This window comes from Erythrolamprus reginae, chromosome 3 (assembly GCF_031021105.1).
Source record: "Erythrolamprus reginae isolate rEryReg1 chromosome 3, rEryReg1.hap1, whole genome shotgun sequence".
Lineage (NCBI taxonomy): Eukaryota > Metazoa > Chordata > Lepidosauria > Squamata > Dipsadidae > Erythrolamprus > Erythrolamprus reginae.
The window spans coordinates 250,572,720-250,596,709 of record NC_091952.1 but is presented as its reverse complement, the minus strand read 5'-3'; the positions used below and the strand labels follow the sequence as shown (position 1 = coordinate 250,596,709).

Sequence of the window (23,990 nt, the reverse complement as noted above, 5' to 3'; positions counted from 1 at the left end):
CATTTCTCCTCTTCTTCCCTTCTCTCTCTTCTTCCTTCTCTATTCCTCCACCTTCCCTATCTCCCTATCTCGCTGTCTTCCCCTCCCTCCTTCTCTTCCTTTCCTCCCTCCCTCCCTTTCCTTCTTCCATCTTTCCATCCTTTCCACTTTCTCTCTTTCCCTTTCACTCCCCCCCCCACCAACCCCAAGGCAGAAAGCTTGGAAATTAAGACTATTAGAACCCAGGGTTTTTTTCCTTAAACAAAAGTAAATCTCTCTATGAATAACGTTTTGCAATATATACGGTATATAAGCACTTTTTAAAGTAACATCATTACACTTTAAGTATGCAATTTTCAGAAACAGGGCTTTTTTGTTTGTTTGTCAAATATGTATAGGTTAGTAGTTTGTTTATATATAACATAAGTAAAAAGTAATGATAAAAAACGGACAATAGGACAGTAGAACAGAGAAGGTAGGCACAATGGTGTGCTTATGCACACCCCTTACAGACCTCTTAGAAACAGGGAGAGGTCAACTATAGACAAACTATGGTTAAAGTTTTTGAGATTTGGGGAAGAAACCACAGAATCAGGTAGTGCATTCCAGGCATTGATCACTCTATTGCTGAAGTTGTATTTTCTGCAGTCGAGTTTAGAGCGGTTTACACTTAGTTTGAATCTATTATGTGCTCATGTATTGCTGCGGTTGAAGGTGAAGTAGTCATTAACAGGAAGGACATTTTGGTATATGATTTTATGAACTACAGTTAGATCAGACTGGAGGAGACGTAGTTGTAAATTGTCTAATTGCAGTATTTCAAGTTTGGTGGAATTCTGTTACGAGCGGAGGAGTGAAAGACTCTTCTTGTGAAATATTTCTGGAGTATGTATGTATGTATGTATGTATGTATGTATGTATGTATGTATGTACGTACGTTTCTCTCACTCTCTTTTTCTCTTTCTCTCTGTCTCTCTGCCTCTATCTCTTTTTCTCCCCCCCTCTACACCAAAGAGGTATCAAATAGCAAAGTTTGGACAAATCCACTTACAAATACTTGTCACATTTCTCCCTTATTATTAGTTAGCAAATTTTGGCCTTATTTCTGCCTTTTCTGCCTAGAGACACTAATCACACATTCATCAATCATTTCTCCATTCATTCAATGCCCATGTAAACCCAACAAGCCCTTTGTTTAACCTTGAAAAATGAGAGTACATTTTCACATCGCAGTCCATCTTTGCATTTAGCAACATTTCTGTTGGAGACTTTCAGCTTCCAAAATTATGTACTGGTGGGGGGTGGTCCTTGATGCTGTTTTCTTGCACACATTTCATTACCCAAACTATCCATGCGCTGATGATATTACCTACCATATTTTATCATTTATGTACTTTTAGTTTGTTGGAGGAAAACAAGGGAAAATATTTTTACTTCTGCTTTCCAGCAATTTGCCTGCCAGCAAAGTTAATATATAAAGATAATAGTTAAAATGTAATAAAAAAATAAATAAAATTAAAGCCAGTATCTTTAGAATTAGTTCACCGCTAAGAACATTTTTTCCTAAGCTGAATTCTCAAGAGTAAATAGCAAGCAGTGTGGCCTTAAGAACAAATAATTTAGATTAAATGAAATTTACATTTAAATTAAATTCAATATATATAATGCAGCTATTCTCCATGTATTTAATGCCTTTCTTTCTTGTCAAATTAAACTTTAAAACCTGACAACAATTTTGAAGAGAGTTAAACGAGTTCCACTCAGCATTTTTTAATTTGTTTATTTTATAACTAGATTCGAGGAAAATACATCTAATGGCAAACTAACAGGGGTGGAGGAGAACCAAAAAATGCAAACTGTAAATAAAAATATAGAAAGAGAAACACAATTAATAGTAAACTCTAATAAATGAATATTAAAACAACAACAACAATAATAATAATAATAAGTCTTCGGAGAGGGGCGGCATACAAATCCAAATAATAAATAAATAATAATAATAATAATAATAATTGAATTGAAAAATCAACAGATGATCCGAAGTGCAAACTCTGTAAAGAAACAGATGAAACAATCGATCACATACTCAGCTGCTGCAAAAAAGATCGCACAGACTGATTACAAGTATAGACGTGATGCTGTGGCACAGATGATCCACTGGAACTTGTGCCAGAACTACCATTTCCCAGTGGCAAAGAACTGGTGGCATCATAAGCCCGAAAAAGTGGTCGAAAATGAGCAAGCAAAACTACTGTGGGACTTCTGACTTCAGACTGACCGAATTCTGAAGCATAACACACCAGACATTGTGATCGTGGAGAAAAAGAAAGTATGGATCATCGACATCGCAATCCCAGGAGACAGCAGAATTGAGGAGAAGCAGCTAGAGAAATTAGTGAAATATGAAGATCTGAAAATTGAGCTGCAACGACTCTGACATAAGCCCGTGAAAGTGGTCCCAGTGGTACTTGGCACACTGGGCGCAGTGCCAAAGGATCTCAGCGGACATTTGAAAACCATCGGAATTGACAAAATCTCCATCTGTCAATTGCAAAAGGCTGCTTTACTGGGATCGGCAAACATAATTCGCCGCTACATAACACAGTCCTAGGTGCTTGGGAAGCGCCCGACTGGGGATGAAATACGAAATCCAGCATAGTGATCTCGTTTCCTGTGTTGTACTGACATAATAATAATAATAATAATAATAATAATAATAATAATAACAACAACAACAACAACAACAACAACAACAACAACAACACATCCCCTGCTCATTAAGTATTACAAAATCTGAAAATTTCAACACTTCAGGGCAACTGGAAAACTATTTAAAACTTTTGGGTAAAAGTGAAAGAACAAATTTGATCAACAGGCAGAATAACATAAGAGCACAACTGTTTTTGGTCAAGGTGGAGAAACAGTGATGTAGTTTATTCTGACTGTCACTGAGTTTTGTCCAAGTTAAAATCTGTTTAGTAAGTAAGCAAGCAAGTCCAGTGAATGAAAAGAACAAAGTGAGTAAATCAACACCTGTCTAATTAAGACTATCACCTTCTCTCTTTTGTCTTTTTGATGGTAAAGATGCCAGGATTAAATCTAATATCCTTTGGCCTGTGTGGGTCATTAAAAGTCTCGGGTTGCAGATCAAATCTTAAATTAACTGGTCTTTTAATTATTGTCGGTGCCCAGGAATTTTAACCCCACTGAGCAAGATTAACTATTCACCATTATTTGTTTTCCTTCGCTTTGAACTGATGTCACATTGAATAAGAGGAGAAATGGCTGTTTAAAAGTCATTAAAAGCCTTTCTCCGGCATGATTCATGACCAAAACAAGTGGAATTAAACTGCTAAGACAATGGACAACTCATTTAAAAGGCAGCTACAATTTCATGTTATACAAATTATGGTGGCCACTTGTCTAATTCTATAGATCAGGGACAGTGAAACTTTTTCCCCTCAGTTGCTAAATCACATGTATGCACGTTCCAGTGCGTGCCCACACTCATATCTCCCATATGCCCCGCTCCCCTGCACATACATGTGTGTCTGCCCCACATGGTTACCTTCCCCGTGCATCAATGTACAACCCCCACACTCCCCCATGCTCCCCCACGCATGTGTCTGTGGTCTCGTGCCCCATTTTGGGCCTAGCAGGCCTCTCTGAAGCCTCGGAAGGCCAGAAATGGCCTATTTCCTGACATAGGCTTTCCAGGTAGGCCCATTTTTCAGCCTTCTCAGTCTCCAGAGGCTTTCCTGGAGCCTGGGATTGATTGATTGATTTATTATTTATTATTATTATTTATTAGATTTGTATGCCGCCCCTTTCCGTGGACTCGGGGCAGCTCACAACACAATAAAACAATTCATAACAAATCTAATAATATACAATTTAAAATTTAAAATAGTTAAAAACCCCCATTTTTAAGCAGACATACCTACAAACATACCATACATAAATTATATAGGCCCGGGGGGAGATGTTTCAATTCCCCCATGCCTGATTGTTTATGTATGTATGTATGTATGTATGTATGTATGTATGTATGTATGTATGTGTGTGTGTGTGTATCTATCTATGTATGTATGTTGAAAGGGACCTCGCAGGAAATCCTACAGCCCCCCCAGCCAAATGACAGTCCAATACATGGTTACCTTCCCTGTGCATGCATGTACAACCCCCACGCTTCCCCACGTATGTGTCTGTGACCCCGTGCCCCATTTTGGGCCTAGCAGGACCTCTCTGAAGCCTCTGAAGGCCAGAAATAGCCTATTTCCTGACATAGGCTATCCAGGTAGGGCCATTTTTCAGCCTTCTCAGTCTCCAGAGCCTTTCCTGGAGCCTGGGATTGATTGATTAATTGATTGATTGATTGATTGAGTATGTATGTATGTATGTATGTATGTATGTATGTATGTATGTATGTTGAAAGGGACCTCGCAGGAAATCCTACAGGACCCCAGCCAAATGACAGTACAATCTCCTCTTGAAAACGTCCAAAGTTGGGGAGTTCACAACCTCCGCTGGCAGGCCGTTCCACTGGTTGATCGCTCTGAGCGTCCGGAAGTTCTTCCAGATGCAGAAGAGGTCAAAAAGAGAAAACATGCTCTCAGATCCTCTGGCATCGGACCCAAATACCTCTGAGACCGTCTTCTGCTACACGAATCCCAGCGACCAGTTAGGTTCCACAGAGTTGGCCTTCTCTGGGTCCTGTTGACTAAACAATGTCGTCTGGTGGGACCCAGGGGGAAGAGCCTTCTCTGTGGCAGCCCCGACCCTCTGGAACCAGCTCCCCCCGGAGATTAGGATTGCCACCACCCTCCTTTCCTTTCGCAAACTCCTTAAAACCCACCTGTGCCGTCAGGCATGGGGGAATTGAGACATCTCCCCCCAAGCCTATATAGTTTATGCATGGTATGTTTGTGTGTATTTCTGGTTTTTAAATAAGGGTTTTTAGATATTTTTAAATATTAGATTTGTTGTACATTGGGTTTTTTTTGTTATTGCTGTGAGCCGCCCTGAGCCTGCAGAGAGGGGCAGCATACAAATCTAATAAATAATAATAATAATAATCTCAGGGGTTGCCACAAAGAAGAAAGAGTCAACCTATTATCCAAAGCACCTGAGTGTAGAACAAGAAGTAATGGGTGAAAACTAAACAAGGAGAGAAGTAACTTAAACCTAAGGAGATATTTCCTGACAGTTAGAACAATTGATCAGTGGAACAGCTTGCCTCCGGAATTGTGAATGCTCCAACACTGGAACTTTTTAAGCAGATGTTGGATAACCATCTGTCTGAAGTAGTGTAGGGTTTCCTGCCTAAGCAGGGGGGTTGGACTAGAAGACCTCCAAGATCCCTTCCAACTCTGTTGTTGTTGTTGTTGTTGTTGTGGTGGTGGTGGTGGTGGTGGTGGTTGTTGTTGTTGTTGTTGTTATTATTATTATTATTATTATTATTATTATTATTATTATTATTACTCTGAAAGCACCAGATCCCCTTTTATTCAGGAGGCCCATATCAGCACTGCCAACTTCTGTGAGAATACATTCCTGAATGTCACACTGAAAAAAGAGTGTAGGAAGTAAAACTAACTTTCGTGCCTGTAAAATTAGATATATTTTCATTCCAGCTGAAATGTCTTCAAATTTCCATTTGGACTTTGCGTGCTAGGTGTTTCCAGTTCAATATATTATTTATTTATTTATTATTTATTATTAGAGTTGAAAGGGACCTTACAGGTCATCAAGTTCAACCCCCTGCCTGAGCAGGAAATCCTACATCACCCCAGCCAAATGGCAGTCCAATCTCCTCTTGCAAGTGTCCAAAGTTGGGGAGTTCACAACCTCTGCTGGCAGGCCATTCCACTGGTTGATCGCTCTAACCGTCCGAAAGTTCTTCCAGACGCATTCCAGTTAGGTCCCACAGAGTTGGCCTTCTCCGGGTCCTATTGACTAAACTATGTCGCCTGGCGGGACCAGGGGAAGAGCCTTCTCTGTGGCAGCCCCGACCCTCTGGAACCAGCTCCCCCAGGAGATTAGGATCACCCCCACCCTCCTTGCCTTTCACAAACTCCTTAAAACCCACCTCTGCCGTCAGGCATGGGAAATTGAGACATTTCCCCCAGGCCTATATAGTTTATGCATGGTATGTTTGTGTGTATGTCTGGTTTTTAAATAAGGGTTTTTAGATATTTTTAAATATTAGAGTTGTTGTACATTGTGTTTTTTTTGTTATTGCTCTGAGCCACCCCGAGTCTGCAGAGAGGGGCAGTATACAAATCTAATAAATAATAATAATAATAGTCTGGGGGGTTGCCACAAAGAAGAAAGAGTCAACCTATTATCCAAAGCACCTGAGTGTAGAACAAGAAGCAATGGGTGGAAACTAAACAAGGAGAGAAGTAACTTAAAACTAAGGAGACATTTCCTGACAGTTAGAACAATTTATCAGTGGAACAGCTTGCCTCCAGAAGTTGTGAATGCTCCAACACTGGAACTTTTAAGAAGATGTTGGATAACCATCCGTCTGAAGTAGTGTAAGGTTTCCTGCCTAAGCAGGGGGTTGGACTAGAAGACCTCCAAGGTCCCTTCCAACTCTGTTGTTGTTGTTGTTATTTATTTATTTATTTATTTATTTATTTATTTATTTATTTATTTATTTATTTATTTATTTATTTATTTATTTATTTATTTATTTATTTATTTATTTATTTATTTATTTATTTATTTATTTATTTATTTATTTATTTATTTATTTATTTATTTATTTATTTATTTATTTATTTATTTATTTATTTATTTATTTATTTATTTATTTATTTATTTATTTATTTATTTATTTATTTATTAGATTTGTATGCCACCCCTCTCCGAAGACTCGGGGCGGCTCACAACATGTAGAAACAAATCATAAGTAAACAGACAAATTTAAAAATATTTCAATATTTTAAAAAACCCATATGCTAACAGACGCACACACAGACATACCATGCATAAATTAAACATGCCCAGGGGGAGATGTTTCAGTTCCCCCATGCCTGACGGCAGAGGTGGGTTTTAAGGAGTTTACGGAAGGCAGGAAGAGTAGGGGCAATCCTAATCTCCGGGGGGAGTTTGTTCCAGAGGGCCGGTGCCGCCACAGAGAAGGCTCTTCCCCTGGGGCCCGCCAACCGACATTGTTTAGTTGACGGGACCCGGAGAAGGCCCACTCTGTGGGACCTAATCGGTCGCTGGGATTCGTGCGGCAGGAGGCGGTCTCGGAGATATTCTGGTCCAATGCCATGAAGGGCTTTAAAGGTCATAACCAACACTTTGAATTGTGACCGGAAACTGATCGGCAGCCAATGCAGACTGCGGAGTGATGGTGAAACATGGGCATACCTAGGTAAGCCCATGACTGCTCTCGCAGCTGCATTTTGCACGATCTGAAGTTTCCGAACACTTTTCAAAGGTAGCCCCATGTAGAGAGCATTACAGTAGTCGAACCTCGAGGTGATGAGGGCATGAGTGACTGTGAGCAATGAGTCCCGGTCCAGATAGGGCCGCAACTGGTGCACCAGGCGAACCTGGGCAAACGCCCCCCTCGCCACAGCTGAGAGATGTTGTTGTTGTTATTATTATTATTATTATTATTATTATTATTATTATTATTATTATTATTACCCTGAAAGCACCAGATTCCCTTTTATTCAGGAGGCCCATATCAGCACTGCCAACTTCTGTGAGAATACATTCCTGAATGTCACACTGAAAAAAGAGTGCAGCAAGTAAAACTAACTTTGGTGCCTGTAAAATTAGATATATTTTCATTCCAGCTGAAATGACTTCAAATTTCCATTTGGACTTTGTTCTGTCAAGCTCTCTGGCAGCATCCTCCCGAAAATTCAGATACAAATTTCAGACACACACACATTTGAAAATTCAAAACAATGTTCTTTATACCGAAAATGCAAATAAACGGAGCACTCTTTTTGTATAGCAAAGAGCACTCGTCTCCAAACGAACTGGCAATTTGTACAAGTCCCTTATCAGTTCTGTGATACTTAGCTTGCAGCTGTGAGGCAAGTCCTTCTTCTTTCACAAAGTGAAACACACTTTGCTCTGGTTTAGTTTCAAAGTGGGGGAAAATCAGCACACAAAGGTCAAAGTCAGCAAGGCAGTCACGAAACACAACGATCAGATAATCCTCCTCAATGGCCAAACCCACAGGCTGCTATTTATAGCAGCCTCACTAATGACCACAGCCCCACCCAACCACAGGTGGCCTCATTTTCTTTGATAATAATCTCTCAGTTGTTGCTGCCTATGCATCGCTCTCCGCATGCGTGGCTGTATCATTAACTCTTGATCCAAATCCAAGGAGGAGCTAGATAATTGATCTCCTTCTGAGCTGTCTGCCACACTCTCCTCCTCCCTGTCACTCATGTCTTCTTGGTCAGAGGAGCCTTCATCAGCAGATTCCACCGGGGGAGCAAAACAGGCCTGCGGCATGTGGATGTCTCCCCCACATCCACAGTCCTTGGGGCAGGAGCTGGGCCAGAGCTAACCACAACAGACTTTGTGTGCTAGGTGTTTCCAATTCAATATATTCAAAGAGACCAAGAGATGACAGAGGAAGATAGACAGACAGACAGACAGACAGACAGACAGACAGACAGACAGACAGACAGACAGCCAGCTTTGGACATGCCTCCCAGCAAAATCTAATCCGATCCTCCACTGAAATGTTTCCGCATTCCAAGTTTTTTCTTTCTTTCTTTCTTATTCTTAACTACTCGGTTTGGTCGGAGGTCTGAATTCTTGCCAGAGGCCAAATGAGCAGAACAGCTGCCATTCCTGTCTCACCTCTAATTTTGCCTCTGGAAATAGCATGAGCCGAACTCCCAGCTGACTCTGATTCACTTGTTCTCCAAATTGGCACTTGGGTTTACTGAGACACAAGTGGTTAAATGAAAGTTACAGGGTCCAATTTTATAAGCAGGCAAGTCGTCACTGTAATTGTTCCATCCTTCCTTGTAATTTGCTGTAGACAAAACAGGGGTAAAATACTAGCTGGCATAAGGGCCTTTGTACCATCGTTAACATTTTCAAAACGCTCGCTTAATTGGCGTGCTGAGTTGTGGAAACTTGCCATTTTACTTAACCCTTTTATGATAGTAACGGAGATTTTCCATGAATGGAATGTAAAAGTCTGTAAAGATTCTTTTTTTGGGAGGGGATATAAAATTTTCTTTGTTTTTTCTCCAACAACATGAGCAGTAGAAAACCCCACAGATTAGTGCCTAAAATAATAATAAATGATATTTAGAAACATAGAAACATAGAAACATAGAAGACTGACAGCAGAAAAAGACCTCATGGTCCATCTAGTCTGCCCTTATACTATTTCCTGTATTTTATCTTACAATGGATATATGTTTATCCTAGGCATGTTTAAATTCAGTTACTGTGGATTTATCTACCACGTCTGCTGGAAGTTTGTTCCAAGGATCTACTACTCTTTCAGTAAAATAATATTTTCTCATGTTGCTTTTGATCTTTCCCCCAACTAACTTCAGATTGTGTCCCCTTGTTCTTGTGTTCACTTTCCTATTTCTTGGTTACGTTCAACATTCAGAGAGAAAAAATCCTAACAATGCTTTTAATATATACTTTTTATCCTCTTCTTTGCTAACTTAATTAAAATTAACAACACGTGAGACATATTTCATCTACAGAGAGCAATATTATAAAGTCTATTCCCTTATATTCCCCTTTTCTATCTATAATATTTATTTATTTATTATTTATTTGTTTGTTTTCTCAAGTACATATTGGTGGTATACAAAGATATAATAATATTCACATACATAATACTAGTAAAAAAGAAATGTTAGGACAGGGGTCGGAAGGCACTCTGGTGCACTTATGCACGCCCTTTACTGACCTCTTAGGAATCGGGAGAGGTCCACAGTAGATAGTCAATGATCCGGACACTGTACTGATTAACAATTGGTCTCTGCTCTCCGGTCACAATTCAAGATGTTGGTTATTACCTATAAAGCCCTACATGGCATAGGACCAGTTTATCTATGAGATTGTCTCCTGCCATATAGCTCCCAGAGACCAATCAGATCACAAGGAGCTGGCCTCCTCCAGGTCCAGTCGACTAAACAATATAAGTTGACGGGCCCATGTGGGAGAGCCTTCTCTGTGGTTGCCCCAACAGTATGGAACCAACTACCCTCCACTGTCCGTACTGCTCCCACTCTACTATCCTTCTGAAAGGCTGTGAAGACCTGGCTTTGCCGGCAGGCCTGGGGGCCATGAATGTAACATCTTATCGATGTTCTACAGATGGCATCTTCCTCCAGCTCGTCTGTCTAAAATGTACCCTAAACTCTCCCCCATCTGCTGGAAGTGCCGGGAAAAACCAGGCACTTATTACCACATGTGGTGGACACGTCCATCAGTTAAACAATTCTGGGGGGAAATTAGAAATATGATCAAAGGAATTATAAGGAAGGAAGTATCTATAAGACCAGAATTGTTTTTACTGGGAATATTTAGGCAACATTTTACAAAGTACGATAGACATGTAATACTGCATATTACAACAGCGGCCAGAATCACGTATGCTCAATGTTGGAAAGAGGAACTCACACCAACAATATACAATGTGATAACCAAAGTGTATCAGGTAGTTGAAATGACAAAATTGACCTATGAACTGCAAGATAAGGATATGGAAGATTTCCACAAAAGCTGGGACAGATGGTATATCTGGGTTGCAAAAAATAAATTAAAATAAAAACAAAATTAAATAAAGTAAAATGAAAAGAAATTAGGAACCCCAATTTCAAATTCAGAAGTAATAAACTTAAATATTACCAACAAATATTAATAAATCATAGCACCATTATACCATTGAAACAAGAAGGATATATGACTGATAAAATGATATGAAGATCACAAAAATGTACCTATGTAATAAATGCATAATAACGTATCAAAAGAAAGATTTTCCTTTGCAAATTAGACATAAGTTGCATATAAAATACACTACTCCTTGAGTAGTTCTAATTGTAAATAATGATATCAAATATGTAATATATAAAGCAGAATGCTTTATTTTCTCTTTTTCACTTTCCTATTCTTTTTCTCTTTCTTTATTTCGCCTCTTTTCCTTTCCGTTTTTTGTGTATATATTCTTGTTTTTTGTTGTGTAATTTTAATGTAAATATTCAATTAAAAAAAAAAGAATGTAACATCTTATCATGATGTTGCAACTGTTTCTTTATGTATGTAGTTCAATTGGATAGTTCATTGTGTTTTATTGTGGTTGTTATTGTTCCTATTGCTAATTATTTTATTTGTTTATTGTATGTACTATTTACTGTTGTAAGCCGCCCTAAGTCCCATTGGAATTGGGCAGCATAGAAGTCAAATAAATTGAATTGAATTGAATTGAATTAATAACCTATGATATCAAAGACCAATACAGTGGTACCTCTACTTCCGGAATTAATTCATTCCGTGACTAGGTTCTTAAGTAGAAAAGTTTGTAAGAAGAAGCAATATTTCCCATAGGAATCAAAGTAAAAGCAAATGATGTGTGTGATTGGGGAAACAACAGGGAGGGTAGAGGCCCTGCTTCCTCCCAGGAGATTCCTAGAGAGGCCCCACGGAGGCTTCTCCTCACCTTTTCTGGCCCTGTTCTCTCCCAGGAGATTCCTAGAGAGACCCCACAGAGGCTTCTCCCTGCCTTTTCCGGTTACAGTTTCGCAGGCTTGAGTTTGTAAGTGGAAAATGGTTCTTGAGAAGCGGCAAAAGAATCTTGAACACCCGGTTCTTATCTAGAAAAGTTTGTAAGTAGGGGCATTCTTAGGTAGAGGCACCACTGTAGTTGAATTATAATTGATTTGATTAGCAAGAGGTAACACAAAAAGATCTAGCTATTGCCGGTCCCAATCTACAGGAGTTTCACTTGAGATTCAAAGAACAATATAGTTCACTATTAATTAATCAATCTGCCGACATACATTGGCAATTGTTTCAATTAATTAAAGATTCCAAACATTGGACTCAGCCTTGCAAGCTTGAGTGCCTGCTCTTCTAGAGGCTCATTTGTCTCAAGGGACATGACTTCACTTTGGTCTCTCTCAGCATTTGAGTTTCCTATGTCTCGTTCCTCTTCATTTCCTCAAATCAATTCTGGGGCTCAGTTCTTTGAAGGCCAGATGGAAAGCAAAGGATCTTGTACGCTTTGACTCAAAGCTTGTTAGCGAGGGAGGAAGTTGTTTTTCTTGGCACTGGCAATTTGAATGCCTGATGAATGGACAAGGAAATAAATGCTAGTTAGGCACGGTTTTATAAATTATGTTTGCCCTCTGTGTCTTAAAGGTGTTATTTTCAATTTTGGCTGTGGTTTTAATAATTGTGGTCGGCGTGCTTTACCAAAAACCACGTGGAAACAATATGAAATACATCAGTTATGAAAATTGTATTACTTGGAACAGCACATATGTTAAGAAAACATCTTTAAGTACTCCAGACCTTTGGGAAAGATCCAATAGTTAAAAAGAAAAGTTTCTTTTAAGATGTTGCAAGTTGTAGACTGAATGTAAAAGATCTAATTAATTACTAATCCCAATCTACAGGAAGCTTCACATGTGATTCAAAGAACAATATACTGTAGTTCGCTACTAATTAATTTGCCTACAGACATTGGCAATTGTTACAATTAATTAAAGATTTCAGACAATGCTCTTTTTCCTCCACCACCACCTCCTTCTCCTCCTCCTTCTCCTCTTCCTTCTCCTACTCCCCTTCTCCCTCTCCTTTTCCTCCTCCTCCTCCTTTTCCTCCTCCTCCTCCTTTTCCTCCTCCTCTCCATCCTCCTCCTCTTCCTCCTTTTACTCTTCCTCCTCTTCCTTTTCCTCTTCCTTTTCCTCCTCCTCCTCTCCACAAAACCCACTCCCTTTTAGCATTGATAATATTCTCTAGTTGGGTCATGAAATGTCTGAAAGAAAACCACAAAACTCAAAGAGATAACCAAGACCTCACTCTCTTCCTCCCAATACTTATTTATGTCCAGCTCTATCAAATTCTTCATCTATTTGTATCCAAACAAGTTCAACTCATGAGAATTTTACTTGTTTTTACTTCTTACAACTTCAGTGTTTCTTGGGGAGGGGAGGAACCATTGGATCTAAAAAAGGAAGTTTGCCTCCTATTGCCACGTTGAAATCAATGATGTGTTTCACATTCCAAGGAAAGGCAGGAAATTCTTAACATCACTGATGGAATGATGGAAAGAAGTAGCTGAGAGTTGAGGGGGAAGGGAGGGGAGGGGAGGGAAAGGAAAGGGAAGGGAAGGAAAAGAAAAGAAAGGAAAAGAAAGGAAAGGAAAGAAGAGGAGAGGAGAGGAAAGGAAAGGAAAGGAAAGGAAAGGAAAGGAAAACAAAGGAAAGGAAAACTATTGCTGAGAGCTGGTCTAAGCTGGATTATTCTTTTGGGCATTTGGAGCTTTTTTGTATAGCCGATCACTGTGGTTTTTTCTCCTATCATGAACCATGACATAGATATACAGTGGCACATCTACTTAAGAACGCCTCTACTTAAGAATTCTTCTAGAACTGGATGTTCAACATTTTTTTGCCTGTTCTCAAGAACCATTTTTTACTTAAGAACCCAAGCCCAGAAAAAATTCCCAGGAAATTTGAGAGAGGCACAAAGGCCCGGTCAGTTTCCTGCCATTCCCCCTTTAATCCCGTCCATCTCGGGCTTTTCTGGACTGCCAGAGGAGCTTTTCGGTGGTGTTTAAGGAGGCTTTGGCAGCCCAGAGCGAATAGAGCGTTTACCTTTCTCTTGGCGCTTGGAGAGGGAATAAACTACTTCGCTGTGGTGACTCCCTTGCGCTGCCTCCCATACACCCGGCACGAGGTTGCCTCCTATTGCGTTTGGGCACAGAAAGGCAAAAGAGGGCACTTCATCCCAGCCAGATCAACTCGATTTCAGCCAAACTGAGGAGTCACCACAGTGAAGGAAAGGTGCCAGCTACAAAGCAAGCGAGTGAGAGGAGAGGGGAGCCCTTCAGCATGGGAAGGAAGAGGAAGCAGGTAGCAGCAACAGCAGTCGCTGCCTTTCAGTCAAAGGAGTGAGAGGTTCCCCCCTCTCACCAGCCTGGGTTTCTCTTTCTGGCGCAGTGTATGGGAGGCAATCTCGTGTCGGGTGTATGGGAGGCATATGCTCCTACTCGCCATCCTCTTTTTTTTTTAAGCCTTAAAGTTTTGGATTTTTTTTTATTCCCCTCACCTCACCTTCTTCCTTCTGCAGCAACTGTCCTCCTCCTCCTCTTTCTCCTCCTCCTCCCACACAAATTCTGAGCTTTTACTTCTTTCCTAATGGGCTTGCATGCATTATTTGCTTTTACATTGATTCCTATGGGAAAAATTGCTTCTACTTACAAACTTTTCTACTTAAGAACCTGGTCATGGAACGACTTAAGTTCTTAAGTAGAGGTACCACTGTATTCTATTTCGATACATTCCCCTTAATGACTGCTTCTTAGCTGAAGGTCAATAGACGTGGTTGTTAACCACTTTATACACATCTGGAAACCCTGAAAACATTTGGGGATGAATGAAGAAGCAACCTGCTTACCCTCTAGCAGGGCCAAGAGGGAGTTTCCATATTTATAAACACGAGCCTATTGCATGAATAAGCCCCATTGGTTTTGAATGTTTCACCTCTTTCTCTCTTGAATGTATTTATGTATCCATTTATTCATACCACTGGTGTACCATAATCTGGTCTTAATTGTTAGATATATAGTATCTTGCATGGGTTGAACAAACATATGCTTTGGTGATGCATACTCCTTTGGTGATGCATACTCTATTTATTAAAGCCAGGTCCAAAATTACACGCCTGATCTTGGTGAATCATTTTTGGGTTTTGTTATAGGGTATGCATGCTATTTCTTCGGCTTCTCAGTTAGCTGTTGTGGCCTTGTGGGATTCCTTTTGCAAACAATATAATGTCCGGTTTCATGATTGCATAAGGTAGGGCAGGATTATTGCAAAGCTCAGCAGGCATCAGATAGTCAAGACCTTCCCACAAAGGGCAACGGTATATATCAGAGGACAAGCAACCTTACAACGAGATTAGTGAGTTAAAAGATGCATGTTACAGATGAGTGATGGCGAACCTTTTTTTTTCTCAGGTGCCAAAAGAGCGTGTGTCCACGCCCATAATTCAATGCCTAGGGAGGGTGAAATCAGCTTTCCCCACCCCTGGAAGCTCTCTGGAAGCCAAAAACACCCTCCCAGAGCCTCTGTGCAAGCTAAAATTTAGCTGGCCAACACACACGTGCACGTTGGAGCTGAGCTAGGGCAATGGCTTGCGTGCCAGCAGATATGGCTCCACGTGCCACCTGTGGCACCCGTGACATAGGTTCGCCATCACTGTTATAGATTCAAATAGTGTGTGAACTCAGGGATGAGTTAACTTATCTCACTGCTGGTTTGCTCCCTCCCGCGCCACATGCGCACGCCACATACTTCGTGTGTTCGCGGATGCACAGTGCCTAAAATTCCAAAAAAATCCCCCCCCCAAAAAAGCTGAAAAGAAGATGGCAGCACCTACACAGTGCCAGAAACTCAGCTTCTATGTATGTCTAGAAGAAAAAAAATCAGAATGAATGAATGAATAAATAAACAAACTAACAAACTAACAAACTGACTAACTGACAAACTGACAAACAGACAAACTCACAAACTCACAAATTGACAAACTCACAAACTGATGAACTGACAGACCGACAGACTGACTGTTCTGTCTGGGTGCCCCCAGACTTCAACACCAACTGAAAAAAGCAGCCAGACACGTTGGTAAAAGCAAAGGCACTTTATAGTTGGAAAAACAAACACAGAGAAAAACCTGTTCTTCCCAACAGACAGGCTATGAGGCTTCACAGTAGAGTCATGACGGCCAGACAATACAGAAGACTTCTTGCTGGCACACACACCACTGTAGAGAATAAGACCCACGTCTTTCCCCCCCAAGGTTTCAGCCTTCAGGGCCACAAGCCAGAGTCAGAAACGCCAAAGATCACAGCCAGGTCCCAGGACTCCCAAAGATAATACTCCACAATACAGGAAGGGTGGGTCTGCCTTTTCAGCCTTTCTGGGGAGAACCACACCCAAACCCAGCTGTTGCCTATTTAGGGCTGGAAATACCTGGCTAATTGTCCCCTTCGTTGTGCTGCTCTTCTCTGCCTGAGATCGGTGATGGCTTGTGCATTTTCATCCAAGGACTCCAGGCTGCTTGCTGGGGAGAGCTCCACCCCGGGGGACTCAGGCTGTTCTCCCTCTCCCTCGGCCTGATATTCCTCCTCCCTGTCTGCCTGGGCCTCCTCCTCCCCCTCTGAGCATGGAGCCGGCAGAGGTTCAGCCGTTCCCTGAGGAGCCTCAGACGGAATCACAACACTGACAGACTGACAGACTGATAGACCAACAAAACAAATGAAACAAACGAAACTTAATGAACTCAATCTGTATAGTCTGGAGGACAGAAGGAAAAGGGGGGACATGATCAAAACATTTAAATACGTTAAAGGGTTAAATAAGGTCCAGGAGGGAAGTGTTTTTAATAGGAAAGTGAACACAAGAACAAGGGGACACAATCTGAAGTTAGTTGGGGGAAAGATCAAAAGCAACATGAGAAAATATTATTTTACTGAAAGAGTAGTAGATCCTTGGAACAAACTTCTAGCAGACGTGGTTGGTAAATCCACAGTAACTGAATTTAAACATGCCTGGGAGAAACATAGATCCATCCTATGATAAAACACAGGAAATAGTATAAGGGCAGACTAGATGGACCATGAGGTTTTTTCTGCCATCAGTCTTCTATGTTTCTATGTTTCTAAACGAACTGAACGAACTGAACGAACCGAACGAACCGAATGAACAAAACCAACAAAAAAGCAACAAAACCGAACAAAACCGAACAAAACAAGCAAAACAAGCAAAACAAGCAAAACAAACAAAGCAAAACAAAGCAAAACAAAGCAAAACAAAGCAAAACAAAGCAAAACAAAGAAAACAAAGAAAACAAAGAAAACAAAGAAAACAAAGAAAACAAAGAAAACAAAGAAAACAAAGAAAACAAAGAAAACAAAGAAAACAAAGAAAACAAAGAAAACAAAGAAAACAAAGAAAACAAAGAAAACAAAGAAAACAAACAAAACAAAGAAAACAAAGAAAACAAACAAAACAAACAAAACAAACAAAACAAACAAAACAAACAAAACAAACAAAACAAACAAAACAAACAAAACAAACAAAACAAACAAAACAAACAAAACAAACAAAACAAACAAAACAAACAAAACAAACAAAACAAACAAAACAAACAAAACAAACAAAACAAACAAAACAAACAAAACAAACAAAACAAACAAACAAAACAAACAAAACAAACAAAACAAACAAAACAAACAAAACAAACAAAACAAACAAAACAAACAAAACAAACAAAACAAACAAAACAAACAAAACAAACAAAACAAACAAAACAAACAAAACAAACAAAACAAACAAAACAAACAAAACAAACAAAACAAACAAAACAAACAAAACAAACAAAACAAACAAAACAAACAAAACAAACAAAACAAACAAAACAAACAAAACAAACAAAACAAACAAAACAAACAAAACAAACAAAACAAACAAAACAAACAAAACAAACAAAACAAACAAAACAAACAAAACAAACAAAACAAACAAAACAAACAAAACAAACAAAACAAACAAAACAAACAAAACAAACAAAACAAACAAAACAAACAAAACAAACAAAACAAACAAAACAAACAAAACAAACAAAACAAACAAAACAAACAAAACAAACAAAACAAACAAAACAAACAAAACAAACAAAACAAACAAAACAAACAAAACAAACAAAACAAACAAAACAAACAAAACAAACAAAACAAACAAAACAAACAAAACAAACAAAACAAACAAAACAAACAAAACAAACAAAACAAACAAAACAAACAAACAAAACAAACAAAACAAACAAAACAAACAAAACAAACAAAACAAACAAAACAAACAAAACAAACAAAACAAACAAAACAAACAAAACAAACAAAACAAACAAAACAAACAAATAGATGGTGGCAGTTAGTGGTTCTGGTGAACCAGTCTGAACTGGGAGGAACCCACTGCTATGTGGACTGCTTTGAACTAATGTGACCCTAATTTGTTTAAGTGCTATATATTGATATATAGATATTTAGCTAGCTGTCTTCAGTTGTTGTTGGCTTGCTTTCTTCAGAATAACAAAATAACTGAGTTGGAAAGGACTATGGAGATCATCTATTCCAATCCAATCTTCTACCCAAGCAGGAGATCTATAACATTCCCAACAAGTGGCTGTTCAGTCTCTTCTTAAAAAACTTCCAGTGATGGAATACCCACAACTCCAGAAGGCAAGCTGTTCCACTGGTTAATTTTTCTCACTATTAGGAAATTTCAGACCCAGCTGGCTTTGCTTGTTAGAAAGACTTGAATTTTGTTTTCCAAGATGATCAAATAATGCAATTTCAATCATTCTATATTTATGTCTGCAGACCAGCAAGATAGACGGAAGGCCAGAATATATATTGAATATATATTGCTCAAAAAAATAAAGGGAACACTTAAACAACACAATCTAACTCCAAGTAAATCAAACTTCTGTGAAATCAAACTGTACCACTTAGGAAGCACCACTGATTGACAATCAATTTCACATGTTGTCAGCACATTCGACTTTGTACAGAACAAAGTATTCAATGAGAATATTTCATTCATTGAGATCTAGGATGTGTTCTTTGAGTGTTCCCTTTATTTTTTTGAACAGTGTATTTCTTCCATAATCAAATAGTGTTGTTGTTTTTGATTTGATCATTATCTAGAAATATTGACACAATTATTTCTTAAAGTACATTAAAGTATTACATAAATGAACAAAGAAAGAAAAGCCTTGTTTGGCATAGGATCTGATGTGTGTGGTTTAGATCTTGTGTTTGATAGAGTGTAAATCCTATCCAATGCTGTCTTAGACTTCCCCAAATTCCTGATTCTTCGGCTGTTTGCTTGGTTGAGTCTTTCTTTATTATTCCAGTCAAATGTGTGGGCGATTTTAAGGGCATAGGTAGCTATGAATTATTCTGGTTTTGGGTTTTTTGTGGCTATGTGTTCATTGTTACTTTCCTGGAATTGGGGCCTTATTTACTCTGCATGGAGTTGGTTGCTATCTTGGCAGTTGACTCTGTTTAAGATGATAGTTTTTTCTCAGTGAGGTGTACAATTTTTTGCTTTATACAACTTTCTTTGTAGAGTTTTTGTAGGCAACGGGGATTCTAAGGTTTCATAGACCTTCCAGTATGCTATCAAAGAGGTAGAAAAGTACTAAATATTACTTCTTCTTTTTCTAAGAAAGTATAATTTTTATTGAAGATAAATAGGGAAGAGGATACATAAATAATAACAACAACAACAACAACAACAATAATAATAATAATAATAATAATAATTTATTAGATTTGTATGCCGCCCCTTTCCGCAAACCAAAAGGACTATGTGTGTTGGTACAGGGTACATGTTTGTTAGGGTTTGCCACTGTAAATTTGTACTATCACTTTAAACTTGTACTATCACTTTAACTGTTAAATATTCTAGGCTGGTTTGTCATAAGAGGGCGCCAGTACTCCTTCCCTCAAATGACGCTGTAACGCTAATTTCTGCTCAGTCATTTTTACTTTGCTTTGATGGGGGGGAGTGTATTTGCTTAGTGCGTATGTTATTGTATTTGCTTAGTGCTTATCATCTTGTATTTGCTTAGTGCTTCATATGGAATGTTTCTATCTTTTGTCTATACGTAAATAGTACTTATTAAGCATAACTAAGTCTGTGTCTTTGTTTCTTTGGCTTTATCACACACCCACGCTCTGTTAAAATTCTCTGCTCGGTGTATGTCGAAGGTCTCATAGCCTAGCTATACCGAGACATACCAACAAAGTGAATATTGGTACAAATGTATATGAATTTAGAGCATACAGTTATAAATCAAAATACACGCTTACATAAAGAAAGAAAATAAGGAAGAAAATAAAGCTAAAGAGCAAGAAAGAAAAAGAGAAAAAAGAGGGAGGGAAAGAAAAAAGAAGAAGAAAGAAGGAAGGAATAAATTAATCTATAAATTTATCAAATGTCATAAATAGTGTCAACTTATCTGTTGACCTGATTACAGCTTTTAAGATCTTTACTATCAATATAGATGAAAGTTTTAGGTTTCTAAACTTGAGCTAGAATTTAAGTTTTGTCATTTTGAATTTGTTCATCCTTTTATCAATGATTCATAATGTTATTTTATAGGTTTGTGGGATAATTGTTTGGGTGAAGGGTAAAAGGATCATGATGGAGTTGTATATTGTCTTTTATCCAGCCAGATGTACCATTTATTCCACGTTTTATGGAACTCTGATTCCTCTTGGTCCTGTAGTTCAACTAAATATTACTTCTATTGTGCCAAAAAGCGACAAAAACAAAAAGAGCTGGGGGGAATCAATGGCGATCTCAGGAATAACTCTTTCCTTTCTCTTCCCTCTCTTTGCAGATGTCTTATGTCCAAATGTCCGAGTAGAAGGGGACAGGTTCAGACACACTAATGGAGAAATAGATGACATACCAGGTAATGTAATATTAGTGACAATCAGTTCTTCTTATTTTCATATTGAAAAGCAGTGATATATTATATAGAGGGACTCTATTATTCCATTCCATTCAGTTCAATTTATTAGATTTGTATGCCGCCCCTCTCCGTAGACTCAGGGTGGCTCACAACAATAATAACACAATATAAAACAAATCTAAAAATTAAAAGTCATTAAAAACCCCTTATTAAAAAGAAAACATACACACAAACATACCATGCATAAACTGTATAGGCCTGGGGGAGATGTCTCAGTTCCCCCATGCCTGGCAGCAGAGGTGGGTTTTAAGAAGTTTACGAAAGACAAGGAGGGTGGGGGCAATTCTAATCTCTGGGGCAGCTGGTTCCAGAGGGTCGGGGCCACCACAGAGAAGGCTCTTCCCATGGGTCCCACCAGACGACATTGTTTAGTCGATGGGACCTGGAGAAGGCCAACTCTGTGGGACCTAACCGGTCGCTGGGATTCGTGCAGCAGGAGGCGGTCTCAGAGATATTCTGGCCCAATGCCATGAAGGACTTTATAGGTCATGACCAACACTTTGAATTGTGACCGGAAACTGATTGGCAACCAATGCAGACTGTGGAGTGTTGCTGTGACATGGGCATACCTAGGGAAGCCCATGATTGCTCTCGTAGCTGCATTTTGCACGATCTGAAGTTTCCGAACACTCTTCAAAGGTAGCCCCATGTTGTAGAGAGTGTTACAGTAGTCGAACCTCGAGGTGATGACGGCATGAGTGACTGTGATCAGTGACTCCCAGTCCAGATAGGGCCGCAACTGGTGCACCAGGCAAACCTGGGCAAACGCCCCCCTCACCACAGTTGAAAGATGTATTTTCTAATGTTAGCTGTGGATCAAGCAGTAACATAACTTAAAATTAATGGTGTTTTCTTTTTCTGTACTTGTGATTGGAGAGAAAAATTAAAAAAAATCTTTAATTTTTTTCCACAAAAAAAATAGGGACTTCTGTTTCTGTATTGAAGGACTTCAAATGGAGTTCAGGCACTGTTGGGTCTTGTGTTTGTGTGTGTGTGTGTGTGTGTTTGTTTACATTCTTTTGTATCCGTGCCTCTTTTGGTAGAGAAAGAATTTTTACAAGGTTGCAAAGAGCAGTGCTATTTCCATACATTATATTTTCCCAACTAGTAAAGCTCTTAGATAGAGATACGGTGGCTCAGTGGCTAAGACGCTGAGCTTGTCAATCAGAAAGGTCTATCAGAATCACGCAACAGAGTGAGATCCCATTACTTGTCCCACCATATGTCAAACTAGCATTTCGAAAGCATGTAAAAATGAAGTAGAAAAATAGGGGCCACATTTTCAACAGTAGCAATATATCCCAAAAATGATCCCATTAAAAGTTATTTTCAGGATCTTTCATGGGGTGAAGCTGAGGGGCACTTGACAATAATAAATGCCTTGTTACTACTACTTTCTGAATGCGGGGGGAGGGGGGAATCAAAGGAAAAACATTTCAGGAAACAAAAAAAGCATCTAACAAAGTAATTATGTGCAAGCTGTAAAATCTCCAAAATTACAGTCTTGGCAAAGGATCATAGTGCACCTTCTACTGTGCCAAATGATATCAATTTTTGAAGAGAGTGAAAATAAAGTTTATATTTCTTTATATAAAGATACTTCCTGAGTTTAAACACAGAACATTTTCAACAGTAGCAATATATCAGAAAATGATCCCATTAAACTCTGGCACGAGTTTGCCTGGTTTGCCATACCGTGAATGTCCCTTCCCTCTCTAAGGATAAATGCATATTGCACTCAATAGAATACAATAGAATAGAATAGAATAGAATAGAATTAGAGTAGAGTAGAGTAGAGTAGAGTAGAGTAGAGTAGAATAGAATAGAATAGAATAGAATAGAATAGAATTCTTCATTGGCCAAGTGTGACTGGGCACACAAGGAATTTGTCTTCAGTGCATAAGCTCTCAGTGTACATACAAAATACATTCATCAAGAATTCATCAAGAATAGATGACCCTATGTGCATGGGAAAAGAGGATTCCACAATTCTTTGGAGAAACAAAGAAACTCTGTGCCAATGGATTCATTAAAAATATACAGGGTACAATGGTAAGTAAAGGAATTTCAAGCTGTCTTGAAGAAAGGACTTCGAGAAGTGGTCATGCAGTCCAGAGATTGAAGAAAGAGCGAGGAAGAAAGTCAAAACATCCCATCTTGATTTTGTTACTTGTTGAGATCTCTTTGGCAGCATATTTTAAGATGCCCTTATTACTTTATCATACAGTGATACCTCATCTTACAAGCGCCTCGTCATACAAACTTTTTGAGATACAAACCCGGAGTTTAAGATTTTTTTGCCTCTTCTTACAAATTATTTTCACCTTACAAACCCACCACCGCTGTTGGGATGCCCCACTTCCAGACTTCTGTTGCCAGCGAAGTGCCTGTTTTTGCACTGCTGGGATTCCCCTGAGGCTCCCCTCCATGGGAAACACCACCTCCGGACTTCTGTGTTTTTGCGATGCTGCAGGGGAATCCCAGCAGAAGAATCCCAGCAGTGCAAAAACGGGTGCTTTGCTGGCAACAGAAGTCCAGAGGTGGGATTTCCCAGCGAGGGGAACCTCAGTGAAATCGCAGCATCGCAAAAACACAGAGGTCCAGAGGTGGGGTTTCCCATGGAGGGGAGCCTCAGGGAAATCCCAGCAGCGCAAAAACGAGCACTTCGGCTGGCAAAAGGGGTGAATTTTGGGCTTGCACGCATTAATTGCTTTTCCATTGATTCCTATGGGAAACATTGTTTTGTCTTACAAACGTTTCAACTTAAGAACCTCATCCCGGAACCAATTAAGTTTGTAAGACAAGGTATCACTGTACTTTATTATTTTAGAAATAACTCAAGGTGGTAAACATACGTAACAATTTTCCCTCATCCTATTTACCTGTTTCCCTACAAGAATGCCAAAGACTAGAACGCATAGGCTCTTGGTGATTGGCCCACAGTCACCCATCCTAAGACAAAACTAGAACTCAAAGTCTCCTGGTTTCTAAGTCTGTGTCTTCAGCACTACACAAACTGGTCCTCAGGTCTACAAAAAATATTTTTTACAATCATCGCAATTGACCTTGTACTTTCCTGAATCATTTTGGGTTCTGATTTCAAAAATGTATATAGTTTTTTCTGTAGTAGGTATAGTTTCCATGGTGCAGCATCGTTATTATAAGGTATAGGAAATATACTGGCAACATTACAAAAACAGCAATTACCACATTCA

At 39.2% G+C, this 23,990-nt stretch overlaps 1 protein-coding gene across 1 annotated transcript in view; it reads left to right on the top strand.

The window, feature by feature from the left end:
• Positions 1-23,990, top strand: part of COL22A1 (collagen type XXII alpha 1 chain) — a 208,921-nt gene that overhangs the window by 18,633 nt on the left and 166,298 nt on the right. The window contains exon 2 of the mRNA XM_070748335.1: positions 20,641-20,715. Within this exon, the coding sequence (XP_070604436.1) occupies positions 20,641-20,715 (75 nt within the window). The remainder of the gene's footprint in view (positions 1-20,640; positions 20,716-23,990) is intronic.